This window comes from Opisthocomus hoazin, chromosome 1 (assembly GCF_030867145.1).
Source record: "Opisthocomus hoazin isolate bOpiHoa1 chromosome 1, bOpiHoa1.hap1, whole genome shotgun sequence".
Lineage (NCBI taxonomy): Eukaryota > Metazoa > Chordata > Aves > Opisthocomiformes > Opisthocomidae > Opisthocomus > Opisthocomus hoazin.
In genome coordinates, this window is record NC_134414.1 from 11,620,814 (window position 1) to 11,635,893 (window position 15,080).

At 47.1% G+C, this 15,080-nt stretch overlaps 1 protein-coding gene across 2 annotated transcripts in view; it reads left to right on the forward strand.

Moving 5' to 3' along the window:
• Positions 1-11,322: 11,322 nt before the first annotated feature.
• TMEM135 (transmembrane protein 135) overlaps positions 11,323-15,080 on the forward strand; it is a 182,711-nt gene continuing 178,953 nt past the window's right edge. Inside the window, exon 1 of one of the 2 annotated variants that reach the window (XM_075417192.1) lies at positions 11,323-11,516. In XM_075417192.1, the coding sequence (XP_075273307.1) occupies positions 11,376-11,516 (141 nt within the window). In that variant the 5' untranslated portion in view covers positions 11,323-11,375. The remainder of the gene's footprint in view (positions 11,517-15,080) is intronic. The other variant, XM_075417182.1, reaches the window with a different exon arrangement.

Sequence of the window (15,080 nt, forward strand, 5' to 3'; positions counted from 1 at the left end):
ACAGGGAATGCAACCCACCTCACCCTGCGTGCGTATGTGCTCCTCCTCTGACTCCCGGGCAGGGCAGGTCCAGGTTCTCACTGTCAGAAAGCTAAGAAAATAAAACCAAGAGTTCTGTGACTACGAGGAGGGGTGGTGCGACCACGAAAGAAAACACATCAGCTTAGATTGGCTTCAACCGTTAAGGAACCGCACCCTGATTCCTTTGTATTGTGCTGATCCCAACGGTACTGTAGCACTGCACCAAGGTTTTGTTATCAATGGAACAAATGCAGAATTTCATTTTTATTATTGCTGGAGCAACCATTTGAGTATGTACTGATCTTTCATTCTTGAGCAGTGCAATTTATATTCGGAGGCTGACAAGTCGTCTAGTTCCCCACAGACATAAGATGAACTCAGAAAAAAATGAGAGTTTATGTGAATTCCATTTTTCTCAGGCATTTTTATTCCTTGGAGAGACTTCCATGGGCCAAATTATCAAGTAAACCAGATTACAATGATATTTCAGTTCCTTACAGTAAAAGTTCATGTCATTCATTACTGTTGACACTATACACACATCCTTGGGGAACTACGAAAAATATAAAAAGAAAAGTTCTAAAAATGTGCATAAAAAAACATAGGAAAGCTGCCCTTTACCCCAAATATTCCCTGAGCGAAACTAAAGCCAGTTATTTCCCAAATCTGAGCATTTCAGGCCACAGCTGGGCACAGTGCTGTGTTGAGAGGTGAGGTTATTGCTCAGTTTATGACGTAAAATCACTCCAGATATATGAAGAAAACAGTTGGAAAGCAGACCAGCACACAACCCCTTTGCTCTGAATGCAAGGTGCAAAGCTTTGAGGAGTCAGGCTCCCAGCTCAGACAAAAGCCACTGGACCTGCCCCTCCAGCATAGCCAAAGCCCGGATGGAGCCCTCCTTATTTTAACCCCGCAGCAAAGGCTCACAAGGTTGCACATTGCCACCACACCAAGACCACTGCACTGGAGGACAACCACTGGCAGGGCCAGTGATGCTCTCTGTGCTGCCCCAAACCTTGCCTCTCCTTCCCACGCATCTGAGGCAGGGGTCGTGAAGCCAAGGGTGAGTTTTTCGGTAGGTTTTGCCATTGCTAGATCAGTCTGCCACCGAAGCCTGTGTAGTCAAGGCAGACAGAGAAGGTCTTCAAGAGTCCAGTTTGGATCTAATGTGACAGCACTGGAGATGCTCCACTCTCTCTTGAATATCAAAGGACCTTAGGATGTCCATCTCATTCCTTAGCTGCTCCAGGTAGTTGGGTAAAGTTAAGAGGCATTAACATAGGCTCAAGCGTAATAAGAAGGTGGGGAATAAGGAAGAATTTATGTAAGAATCCTTGGGCAACAATGCATAACTGTAGGATAAAAAATTCTCGGTTTCAGCCTGACTGGAGGATCATTTTAACACCTTTCTTTGAAAGGCTCGCACATAGAGCGTAACGCCATGCCACTCCAGGCTCTGAGTTATGAAAGGATTAACTGTGTCCCAGGAACATGATTTCAGTGAGTAAAAAGTCAGCATTTCAGGAGATCATTTGTTACTCAGACACAGGGGAAGAGAGAATATTGAAAAGTCCTTCTAGAAAGTGGTAGTGCTAAAAGACAGCCTTGGGGCTTGTTTTCTTCAGCTAAAACAAACTGAGATGCTGGATGTTAAATGACGTGTGTCTTGAGACAGTGAGCTTCTGGTGAGCTGTACTGTACTGTAAGCCTTTTTATCTCTTTTTTTTGGATCATCAACCATAGAATCATAGAATGGTTTTGTTTGGAAGGGACCTTATAGACCATCTAGTTCCAACCCCTCTGCCATGGGCAGGGACACCTTCCGCCAGACCAGGCCCCATCCAACCTGGCCTTGAGCACTGCCAGGGAGGGGGCAGCCACAGCTTCTCTGGGCAGCCTGGGCCGGGGCCTCACCACCTTCAGAGTAAAGAATTTCTTCCTTATATCCAGTCTAAATCTACCTTATTTTAGTTCAAAACCCATTACCCCTTGTCCTGTCACTACAGGCCCTGCTAAAAAACCCCTCCCCATCTTTCTTACAAGCCCCTTTTAAGTACTGAAATGCTGCAGTAAGGTCTCCGGGAGCCTTCTCTTCTCCAGGCTCAGCAGCCCCAACTCTCTCAGCCTTTCCTCATAGGAGAGGTGTTCCATCCCTCTGATCATTTTTGTGTCCTCCTCTGGCCCTGCTCCAACAGGTCCAGGTCCTTCTTGTGCTGTGGGCTCCAGAGCTGGATGCAGGACTCTTGGTGGGGTCTCACCAGAGCGGGGCAGAGGGGCAGAATCCCCTCCCTCGTCCTGCTGGCCACATCAATAATTATAGCTCCTCCCTACAGTGGTAGAAGCTCTGTATTCTTTCAACCCAGGCTACTTATTCAACTTAAAATTTTGTTTCATCATCTGAAAATATGCTTTTGTGCAGCATTTTTACATAAAATCTTTCTCCCTAAACAGAGACAGATGCAGTTCAGTGGGGGTGGGACTGCCGGGAGGAGGTATAATTTCTGGCATACATTGCAATGTCCCATGTAAATTTTACGAAAGTTCTGGTACTGGGGAACTTGTTCAAAATATATCATTTCGGTTAACGCTGCTTCACAGTGCTGAGACACAAACTGCACCTCCATGGAGAGCAGGGCATTCACCATCCCTAGTGCCTTGTGTCCAGGGGCAGCACACTATCCCAGCCAGGGCTGTATCAGCTTCCCCCTGGGTTTCTGACCAAAGAGAGCTGTATAAAACATTACCAGTACACCTCTTTTCCCCCTGCCCCGCCCCCCCCCCCCCCAAAAAAATCAAGCAAAATTCTTTTATTTTCTATAAATAGCATGTAGAAGGAAGGTGCTTTCCTGGTGTGGGAGAGGAATGTAAAATGATACCGCATCTGACGAGTTAGCTCTTCTCCATGCTCAGGCATACCGAACTCTGGCCAACGCAGTAAGTTTTCTGCTCCCTATCTTCAAAATCTCCCAGTGCTAAACAACACTATAAAAACATCGAGAGAAGCTTTCTGACAGTGACATACATCAGGCTGCAAAATGACCTCTCCCAGGGAGTGGTGAAAGCCCTATCATTTATGTTACAAACAACAGTAATTCTCAACACACGATGCGCACAAAGCCGGACAAATATTAAATGCTCTGCAAAACATGCCTTCGAGATGTGACTGCTGCACAGAGGCGTGGACGGGCTGCCGGGCTTAGGGCCCAAGGAGCAAACCTGTTCCTAACACAGAATTCACACTCCGGCTCATCTTTTCTAGCTGCGTACTCAGATACCGAGATAACCCCACAGCATTTACTCACAACTAGACAAAACACTGGAAACTATTCTCTGGAAGACAGTATTGGGCGGGCCAAAGAAATAATCTATTATTTAGAAAGGGGATTCTTTTTAGAGACACAAAGTTAGGTGTCCAGTGGGATCGGAGCATCTAACTCCCATGGGGTTCTCTGAAAATACCGACCTTAAGACGTTAGATTTTTCTCTCGGCCATGCCAGACGAGGGAAGACTCTGCAGGAGACATCTGTAAATGAGATCAGAACTCAACCATAAAATGCTGACAAAGTCATCTGGAGCGCACAGAGCTGTGCTCAGTGATGAGTCTACCATTTCATTACTTTTGCGTTTATTACATTTTTTTCCCATGTGTTGGTTTTGGTTTATCTGCAGTTTTGATTTTGATTCGTATTTTATTATAATTTACTTTCATTTGCTAGTTCTCAGTCTATTTGCAGAGAACAAAAGAACGCACAAATGTAGAACAGTAGAATAATAGTGTTTATTTTCACAAGTTTGGACCGATCAAATAACTCACAAGTCCCAAAGTGGAACCATGCCTGAGGTAGTTAGGTCATCTCGAGTGTGGGGAAACAAACAGAAATATCCCATTCTTCACTATTGTTTATTATATTTATGCCACTTGGGAGTTTTAACAATACCACATATATAAAACATTTGTTCTTGCTTTCTGCGCTATTCAGAGTTTTCTCAAGGCTCTTTGGTCCTTTTTTTTTCCTAGGGACACTGCAATGTTGCTATGCTTTAGTGACTTTCTCAACTAATTTAGCAGAAATGTAAGAACTGGCCCCTAGGCATGAGCCACTGGTGCTGAAAAAGAGGTTTTGTTCTCTGAATGCTACTATGTTTAAAAATGGTTCTTTTGAGAGTTTTAGCTAGTTTGCTTCAACTTCTTTCCTTGACTTTTTTTCATGTCCATTGAAAGCTCGGTCCAGCAGAGAGAAACCAGAAGCAGAGCCTGTTGTTTCTGTCAGTGTCTTTGCAGTCACATCAAATCCACAAACTGGTTTCATACTGACCTGATTTTTGACAGGAGGTCCAAACATGGATGGGTAAAGCCACATCTGCCCACCTAAACCCACTATTTCAAAAGCTAATAGCAATCAGGGGTGCGTTGCCTCTTTCATTTTCAACTTGAAGCGCTTTCAAGACGCCTCGCAGCAAAGGGTGGCTGCTCAGCAACCTTGCTGGAAATAAAGGCAAACAGTGCCTTTATTTGAAAAAATAGAAAGCTTGCCTCAAAGAGCCTCCTCCAAGCCATTCACCCTGCTCACAGCTTCGGACATCCAGAGCCCTGCTGAAGGATGATGTAGTTTATTAACCCAGCATTGGAGGACAACCTAAAATCACTGCCAGTCCGCTTGAAAATACAAACCTGCAAAATGCAGTGATTCAGCAGCTGCTACTTAGCCTGTTGCATTCTACTGCTGTGACGTCCAAGAGCTGGCAGCAGGAGTGATCAGAGTCCTGAGGCTATTTCAGCATGAGCATTCGAAAATTAAGTAAGTCATTGAAAGTTACTGTTCATTATTCCTCTGGAAAAAATCAGGCTTAAATTAAAAGCCCTTTCAAAAGCACTGAGCTCCTAGAAACTATCATTACTTTTCAAAGGAGCTGTTGGGTGCTCAGTTGCTTTAGAAAAATGACATTTCTATTTGTGGCCTTCGGAGCCCAACTTTAGGGACTGATGGTTCTATTACAGAAACTTTAAGTGTTCCAGGAACTTCACACAGAGAAAAAATGGCCCCTTCCAGGTCTTTCCTTAAGTTCATTAAGCTATTAATGACTTTGAAAAAAAAGCCTGTGTTTGAAGCATAAATAATGTTGCAGTAATGACCTCAAATAAGATGGAAATGGGTGAAGACAAGGGGCAAACAAGAATTTTTCACGTGAGGATTTAATCCTTCATTGCTGCCTCCTTTTTCCCTCCTACTTTGTGAAAGATCCTTTGCATCGATGCTGCTGAAGAGCACCCAATCACCGACTGCTGCTCCCCCGGGCAAACGGCAATGACCAGCCACTATCTACCCTACTTAGGGGCAGACCTCTCTACAGAGTATTTATCTCAGATGTCATTCAAAAGGCCCAAAAAAAGAGCCAGAGAGTGAATTAGCAATCTGACGGCACAGACAACAGAGGTCCAGAGCTCCAGCTTGCTCCTTGGACCTCTCTGGGAGTAGAGCCACATGCAGTGCTGCCTCAGAGCCCCGTGCATGCAGCAGTGTGCGAGCCCAGCCTGCTCTCACTCGTCCCACTCACCGCCGTGGAAAGGTGAACATCACCCGTGCGTTTGAAGGCTGCTGCCCCCACCCAGTATGCAGAAATGAAGGACATGGAAGCTATGTGGGACAGGTCTTTCCGGACTGCTGAATTTGATAAACCTCGAGGAGGGAGGATGGTGGAGAAAGGACCAGAGTTCCAGAGACAGTGTTGTGACTGCAGAGCATGGGCAGACAGACCTTTTGATGGCACACAACTTTTCCACCAGAAAAGGTTTTATTTCATCCGGGTGGTGTAAAGGTGGGCTACAGAAGTTTCAGTCAAATGGAGGTAGGGAACGAGCCTTTATAATGCGGGTGAGGGTGTTGCAAGTGCAGGAATACGCTGAGCTACCCGGATGATGCAAGATGCGACTTTGCACTCTTTCCAGAACCACAGAAGCCCTTTCCTGGAAAGCAGGCAAGAAGCAGAGAAGCAGCAGGGTCACAGCTGCTGTTCTGGGCTGCTCTTGGGATGCTGTCCACATGCACTGCCTCTTACTCCTTTCCTAGTGAACGCAGTGGCTTAATTTAGCCTTTAATGACCAATTCTGTCACCTGATTTAGAAAGAAGAAATCACTGTCTCCAGGAACAGCAGCACCATAGGCTAAATACAGCTGAAGTACAACTCTGCTGACGCCAGTAGCATGAATACGGCTCAGTATGTCATCTCCTGGCTTGGCCTGCAGGATCAGTGTGGTGAACATTACCATTTCATTCTCTTGACATAACCCTTAGTATCTCTGTAAGAAAGACTGCAACATTTATGTCTGGATAAAATCCAGTTTTGTATAAACTGGAAGATATTACTGTGCGTATTAAAATGTTCACAGGGTATTATCCCACAGTCCATCCCATATTTACTTTGGAAATGATTACATCTGGAAAATGGGAAAACTTCCAGTTAATTCATTTACCTTGAACTATCAGCAAACACAAGGTTATTTTGAGATTATTCCCTGCTAAAAAATGCACAAGTAGTATTCATGACTGTAAACCAGAAGAGAATCCCTCTTCAAATAATACAAAATGGATGAAGTTGAAACTGCAAGTAGTTTCAGAGACAAGGGTGAAAGTAGCTCTTAAAAGGTCCTTTTTTAGTTGGAGGAAAGGAAAACCACCTCAGGTAATGGCCATTCACTCCCACTAAATACAGCCATTTCATGTATTAATGATATATGTTACAAGCTTGTGGTTTATTTCTACAAAACTAATTATATACTGTACCTACCATTTGTCCTGGCTTTTTAGAAGCAATGGAGATCGGTGGAGCTGACTATCATCACCCTAGATACATCACCGATGGCATGAAACTATAGACCTTCTTTATCAAAAGTCTTCAGTTCTCTCCTGAAAGCTGCTCCTTTTATTTTCCTGGCCATAGTCTGACTGCTCCCTGGAGAAGAGACACCATAGCAACATCTCCAAGGTCCTATGCAGTTTACTGGAGAAAGCAGATGTCTGCATTTACACATTACCTCCGCTGACCTGAGCAGAAGGATGAATTTAATCCCTAGCTTTTTCAGCAGCAGAATATTTTTCAGTCTGGATTTCGTAAACTTTGTGATGAAGGCATGAGACAATCGCACAGATGGCAGGAGAACAAACTGAAGGAGAAAAACAATGACAGTGGAAGAATGGGAAAAGATGGAAAACAAGTGAGTGCAAAAAACCCCTTCTGCTGGAAAGAGCAGTTCTTATCACACAAGAGAAGCTACTTCCAAAAGCAAAGTTCAGCCACCAAGAACTGCATGAGTAGCAGGGAAAAGCTGGATCACCTGCCCCAAGGGAGAAAACAAATACATGGCAAAAAAAAGGCACACAAGTGGGAAAACAGCATGAGGGGAGGGCAAAGCATTACGTCTTCCAAGTTAAAATGTTTCCAGATTGTTCTGATCTTCAATGATCTTTAGAAGGAAGACTTCCCAGATCCCAATGCATTTGGAAGGCAAAGCCTCCTGCAATGTGAAATTCCCCTTCTGGCTTCTTTCCGCGCTTTTTTTTTCCCTTTCTGCTTTTGTTCCAATTAGTTAAATGCTATGCCTTGGATTCCCAGCTAGACCTTGTAACACTGATACCTGCTCAGTGCGAAGGCAGGCGGAGTTCTCCACACCTCCAGCTAGTCTCATGGGCTGAGATACATAATTTGCTTGCAGACACCAGATTTTTCAGATGCTGAAGGTATTAGCAGACAATGATCTTAGACTGTGAGACCCACTGAGACCTGGAAAGGCAGGCACTACTGTTCTTCATTCAGCAACTGCCACCCAAGCCATCTGATTCCCTACTTTAATCAGTTATCATCAGTACAGGTAAACTGGGGGATTGCAGCGCTGTCCACCAGTTAAGATCTCTTGCTTAAGACTGGGTCTGGCCCTGGACTTGTGCTGAAAGCTGTGTTTTGTTAACTCAGCTGCAAACGGGTACATGGGCAACTAGAGCAGAGAGTCTAAATGGAGTGAGATGCTGCCACATCCCTCCCTTCTGTGCACACGGCACAGCGAGCGGGAGACAGAAGCTGTCCCAGTCTAACGAGGCTCACATGTGTATCTGACATTTTTGGCAGCCTAAATTTTTATTCAGACACATCGGTATATCTGATACTCCCACCTTAATGAGGACCAGGGAGTAAGCCGAGCGCTCTCAGCTCCCCTCACGCTGCTTAGCAATTGGCTCACTCCCTTGCTTCATTTTTGGGAGTGCTCCGAGTAACTCTCTCCAAGGCACCTGGATATTACAAGGCAAGTCCCGAACAGCGTGTGCCACATCACCTGGCCTCACGCCACAGGATTCATCGCTGGCGTTTGTTTAACTAACGCTATAGAGACAGCCTGCTGTTCCCAGTACACAGCCTTCTTCATGTGACGAGGAGAGCTCCTGACAACCGCGGGTACTTATGCTAGCAAAAGTAAAGTTCCTCAAAGCTTTTTTAATTCATGTGACTCCTTCCTTTTCTGAGACTATTTTGTTCCAGTTCCAATCCAGGGTAAATTTCTCCCAGGACAGATTAGCCTGGGCTGGCACCCGATGCCAGCTGGGCTATCAGCGGTATTCCCATGCTGCTCTACCCCAAGGGCAAGGAGCAAGGTCAGGGCTGTGCCTTCTTTATTAGTGCATAGTCAGAGTCTTCCTCAGCTGGCAGGAGAGATGCAGAAGCTGCCAGTTCCGAGCAGGCAGCTATTCAGTCAGAGCAAGGTTGCTGCATGAACAAACAGAGTATCTTGTTGGGTCCTTCTTTATCAGTTTTCCTTAACTTGAGCAGGACAAGCCCTGCAAAATTAGGACTGTTTGCAAAAATGTCTCAGAAGTGAAATTATTAGCTTGTGCGATTATTATCGTACTTGCCATAGTTCCCTGCCCACACATACAAGGCAGCAACCAAGCCTTAAGCCCAGAGTAGTAGCAAAGCCAAAACATGCAAGCAAGCGAGCCAGAATCCATATCTTAGGCAATAATTGCCTTTTCTGCCCACAAGCAGTTCTTTAACAGCGTAATAGAAAAAAAGCAAGCAAGGTACTGGGTCCAAGCCAAAGTCCAGACAACGTTGGAGCAGGTTATCTTGCCAATTCTGCTCCTCTACAGGGGTCAGCACACAGCAATATTCACTCGCTTAGTCAGCCACGCAACCGCAGCCGCAGGGAGATGTGCCTCAGCACTAAAGCTGAATTTAGTTATCTCTAGGGCCTTCTACTAGGTTTTACATACAGACTGTCATAGACAGAGTTCTACCTAACAGAGGGTCGGTGCGTCAAGCACGCTCGACTGAAATATCATAAGTGAACTATTTAGGGAAAAAATCTTACTGGAGGTTTGCTGGGAGCCTGCAAACAGTCTTGCAGCAGCTCTGAGTTCTGTGAACCATCCAACTTTGCCATCTACGGGCTGCTAAATTTGAAACACGAGTATGCTCTTGCACCCACAGCAGGCTTCTTGGAAGGAAAAGGTAAAGGTTCTTGCAAAATTAGTGACACATTTGCGCTATCTTGTTGGGAGTGGTACAGACTGGTCTCAAGTCTGATCAACGAGGGGAACTCTGCAGGCTGTGCAGGAGGAGATTTTGAGGTAGGCTGTAAGGGGGAGGAATTTTCTTGCTGTGGAACTGTTCCAAGTCTGTATTTGACCGCAGGTCAGTTTGCTGATCTTCCTATTTGCCCCGGGATGCATCTCCCATTAGGTCTTGAAATAACCTCTCCTGACTTGACCACTGCACAGAAGGTACAGAGTGTACTTGCTCCATCAGGACTGAGTGTTCGCAAACTGTTACTCAGCAGAGACCTAATGTAAGTCCCCCTGGACACACCCAGGCCATTTAGTCCCAAAAATAATCAAAATTTCAAGCTGGAACTAGATGCCAGTTTTGCAACTGAACTATAACCATGTCATCAGTCACTGCCTTCATGGTTTTGTAAAACTCCATCATATCCCACCCCCTCTTCTTTCCAAACCTGAGAGAATCATAGAATCAGAGAATAGTTTGGGTTGGAAGGGACCTTCAGAGGTCATCTAGCCCAATCCCCTGCAGGGTTTCTTCCTTATACCCAGTCTAAACCTACCCTCTTTTAGTTTAAAACCATTAGTCCCCCCCTGCAGTGACCAGGGACATCTTCAACCAGACCAGGTTGCTCAGAGCCCCGTCCAACCTCACCTTGAATGTTTCCAGGGATGGGACATTGACCACCTCTCTGGGCAACCTGTGCCAGGGTTTCACCACCTTCGTACTAAAGAATTTATTCCTTATATCTTGTCTAAATCCACCCTCCCTTAGTTTAAAGCCACTACTCCTTGTTCTGTCGCAACAAGCCCTGCTGAAAAGATTTTCCCCATCTTTCCTACAGGGCCCATTCAGTTACTGGAAGGCTGCTAGAAGGTCTCCCCACAGCCTGCTCTTCTCCAGGCTGAACAGCCTCAACTCTCTCAGCCTTTCCTCACAGGGAAGGTGCTCCAGCCGTCGGATCATCTTTGTGGACCTTCTCTGGCCCTGCTCCAACAGGTCCATGTCCTTCTTGTGCTGGGGGCTCCAGAGCTGGACGTAGGACTCCAGGAAGGGACCTTTAGAGGTCATCTGGCCCAACTCTCCCTGCAGTGAGCAGGGACATCTTCAGCCAGACCAAGTCGCTCAGAGACCTGTCCAACCTGGCCTTGAATGTTCCCAGGGATGGGGCATCGACGACCTCTCTAGGCAACCTGTGCCAGGGCCTCACCACCTTCATAGTAAAGAATTTCTTCCTTGTATCACCTTCTTCTGGTTTAAAACCCTTGCCCTCGCCCTACCGCAGCAGGCCCTGCTAAGGCCCGTCCCCCACCAGCCTCCTCCCAGCCTCTCCTCGCAACGCCGTCCCTGCCGTCCCTCCCGCCCCCTCCACGCCTTCCGCCCCCCTCCCGCCCAGCCGCACCGGGCGACGCGGAGCCCGATCCGCACCTCCCCGCCGCCTGCAAGCCCTCGAGCCCCGCCGGCTCCGCGCCCGCCTCACGCAGGACCCCGGGCCGCCCCGCCGCGCGCGCAACCTCAGGGCCGCCGCCGGGCGGGGCGAGGCGGGGCGCGCGGGGGACACGGGCAGCTCCGCGCGGCGGCTCGCGCCACCCCGCCCCCAGCGCCCGCCGGCCGCGGATTGGCTGCGGGCCTCACGCGAGCGGCGCGGAGGGGCGGGGCGGAGGGGGGGTGGCTGCCCGCGAGTAACCCCGCCGCCACCAGCGCCCCGCGCGACCTTTCTCCTGCATCGGCTGTGACGCGCGCGGCGGCGCGCGCCCCTACCCCCCCCCCCCCGCCCCCCACGCGTCCCCGCGCGCGGCAAAGATGGCGGCGCTGAGCAAGTCCATCCCTCACAGCTGCTACGAGATCGGGCACACCTGGCACCCGCGGTGCTCCTGGGCCGTCCTGCACGTCACCCAGGCGGCGCTGGCCGAGTCCCTCCGCATCTACGGCACCCTCTACCTGGTGGGTGGGCGTCAGGGGGCGCGGAGGGGGCTGGCCTGGGGGTGAGGGGGATGGCGGGAGTTGGCCTGGGGAAGGGCACTAGAGGTAGCGGGGAGGGGGGAGCCTGGCCTTGTTTTTGGGGGGAAGGGCATGAGGGGCCTGAGGGCGGGGGAGCCTGGCGTGGGGCGGAAGGGAAGGGTACACGCGGGGGGCTTGGCCTGGGGTGAGGTGCGTGTGGGGAGGGCAGGAGGGATATGGGAGCGGGGGGAGGCTGGCCTGCGGGGGGAACGAAGGGCATGAGGCGTGTGGAGGGAGGGAGGCCGTCCTGGGGTGGGGGGAGAGGGGTGCACTGAGGGAAGAAGGGCAGGAGAGATGTCGAGAGGCAGCCTGACCCTGGGGGGAGGGGGCAGAAGAGCAAAAAGGGTGTTTTGGGGGGGAGTCTGGTGCTGGGGAGGAGAGAGATGGTGGTGGGGGCAGCTGGGTTAGAGAGCAGGAGGGTGTAAGCGTTGCCAGGGGGGAGTGCCTGATGCTGGAGAGGGGAGTGTGTTGAACCTGGGCCTAGGAGGGGAGAAGAAGGGCATGGGGGGTGGTGGGGTCTGGTGGCATAACAGATGCTGTGAGAGAGGTGAAGCTGCTGGGGTAGGAGGGCACGTGTACAGCCCAAACATCGTATTTTTGTCATTTTTCCAGTACCTATGATACCTGAGTAAAAAGACTTAGTGTTTGCCTGGCAGGCTAGCATTCTGTCTTTGGCAGCAGCAAGAGCACCTGTGTGTTACTGTTGGTGACACCTTGGTAATCAGTGCTTTAGGATCAAGGAGGTTCCATTGTGTAATGAAGCCAGGCTAAAAAAAATACATAAAGCCTAAAGGAGTCTGAGTATTCAGACAGTATCCTACAGGTGAGGTAGCTTAGGTTGAGTGTGCAGTTAGACGTGGTTGCATCACCTTAGTTGCAGCTGCCTTCCTTCCAGCAAATTAGTGTGTATGTAGAGAAGTCAGGATCTGTTTGCATCCATCTGTGTAAACATATCCAGAAAGCTGATCTAAGCTGGAATCACTGCAGGTGAGCGCTTCTTTCTGTCCCCACCTCTGTGCTTCTCTTGTAGTGGTGCTTGGAGGATTGAGTAGTGAGCTGGCCCCAAGCTAAGTCTTAAAGAAAGAAAAACAAGTCATTGAGTCTGTACTTTCGACTCTGCACCAGTGGTGGTACAACAAAATTATCAGGATATGTAATGAGGAGAAGGAAAGGAGTGGGACTGCAGCAGTCCTGGTGTAATTTGTTTATGCTCCCGTAGAAGTGTTCCTTGAGTGAAAATTGTGATGACATCCAATTACGTGATAAAAAGAGTTAATAACTGTTAGCAGTGTGGACCTAAGGGGTTGACATGTCTGACAGTGAACATTTTCACTCTGAACTGTCACAAACAGAAGTGGCAGTTGCTTGTGTGAGCATACAGTGAGCTCGACCACGAAACTAATACAGAGAAGAACATTCCCTGTCCTCATCCTCCCTTCCCCTGTCATTTTTTCTTTGTATCTGTTTTCTGATCCAGTTTGCTGTGTGGGAGCAGAAGTACTCATACCAGCAGAGAATGGGCCTGAAATGAGCCATGAGAGGTGTCGTGGTGATCTGTCAGGTCTGGCTAAAGAGAAAGCAGCTTAAACAGCTCTGTAATTAAAGTTCTTCAGCAGCCAAGCCTGGTAAAGAGAATTCTGCTCATAGCTATGTTACGGTTCACTCAGTTGTGCGGTCACGGGTTAGAGGGAAAGTTCCCCCTCTTTATTTCTTTGAAGAGAAAAACGAACCCCCAAACCCAGATTGTTTTCCTGATCTGTTCTGCACTGGCCCCATGAACATCTTGTCACAAATCCAGGGTGGGGTGGGAACTTTCCCAACCAATGTGATGCTGTACTGCAAAACATCTGCATCAGTTTTTACACTGCTTTCTTCACGGTTTTAAATTTTTATCAGGTTTTTGTTGACAGTGTTTACCTTGAGTTATCAGAGTAATCTAAAGCTGGGCTGCCCAAAAAACTTGCTGCTACCTAAAGAGGAAGGAAGCACTTGCCTTCCCTTGCTACCAGACACATAACTGGATTTCTTTCTTTATGTGGTCTTGGACCTCATCTCTCCTTCAGCAGATTCGATTCATTCATTAACCCAGAAGAGGTTACTACCCTGCTTTTAGCTAGGGTAATTTTCAGCTGTGTTAATGAATTGAACTGGCTTATTAAGCAGGGTTTGATGAGCGCCAGAGCCAGTGTAAGGTAAAGAGTGAAAGGGTGCAATGGGGACTGCAGAGGAGGAAGCAGAAGCCTTGCACATTAAGTAGCTTGGCAGGGAAAGAACACTCCTGAATTAAGGGAGTCATCACTAAATTCATTGTTTGCTGGACTTAAAGCTGTGCTTGAAAACTGTGTATTTGTATGAAATATCACAGTTGGACAACTCAAATATTCAGTCCTTTTCTGTATTCTGAGGTTCACATAAGGGGATGAACTGAAGTTGTTTTTTCTTTACAGTTATATTGGCGTATGCTCAGAATGTTTCTAGTACTATTTACTCCCAGTCCTTTGTAGAGCTCAGCAACAAAAAAAGTGCACTTCGTTTTTCTGTGTCAAGCCTGTAAAATGGCTTCTGCTTGTTTGTTCCTCCTGTTGCCACAAGCTAATAACTAAGGAAAGTTAGATGAAGGAGTTTCCTTTCACAAAAGCTTTTGTGGAAATGAATGAGAATGAGTAGATGAGAATAAGTTGCTGGAGGTTGTTCCGGGAGAGAATGTGGTGAGGGACAGTTATAATCCAGGGTCCAAACTTGTGACAGCTACACCCCACATCTCTTACATGTTTTGCTGCTCTTCTGTCGTTGGGAAACTGATGGAGCCAAATTCAGTGGTACTAGTATCTGATCAGTCAAATACTGGTTTTCAGTAAATATCTGTAAAGAATCTTTGCTTTTAAGTAGTACTGTACTGTTTTGTTGTTTTTTTTAATAATTGTGCTTGAATATTTTTTTTTGAGTCGGAAAAAATATAATCTTCAGGTATCATACTTTCACTGTCTTTATTTTTGCTCCAGTACAAATTGATTGCTTTAGCAAAAGTAGGTTTTATATCTAAATTGAATTGTTCCTTCCCATATGAAATGGCTGACAGGAATGCCTATTGCATAATTAAGCCTGCTAGTGTTTCATAAACTGAAATGTCCCAGTGTATGTCTCCTGAGACCCACTTTTACATCAACAAAAGAAATAAAAATGTTAAAAATTGTGTAATTGCCTGTAGCCTCAAAAGAAACCCCAAACAATCTCCTGTAAACCTTATAATTACCCTTTTTAAAAAAAACTGCCTGCCTTTATATCTTAGGAAAACTTTACTGACAGTAAAGTCCTTCATCAGAGTGTGTTGTACTTTGTTTTATCTCTAACTTTGTTTTAGATTAGTCAAGGCTAAAGAAAATGTGAAGATGTAATCTTGTATGTTCAAAGTTGAAGAATTCAGACTTCTATAAACTCACAGGGGTGGGGAGAAGAGAATGATTTCACAGGGAAATTGCATAAAGCTGGCAAAAGGGAAATGTGAGG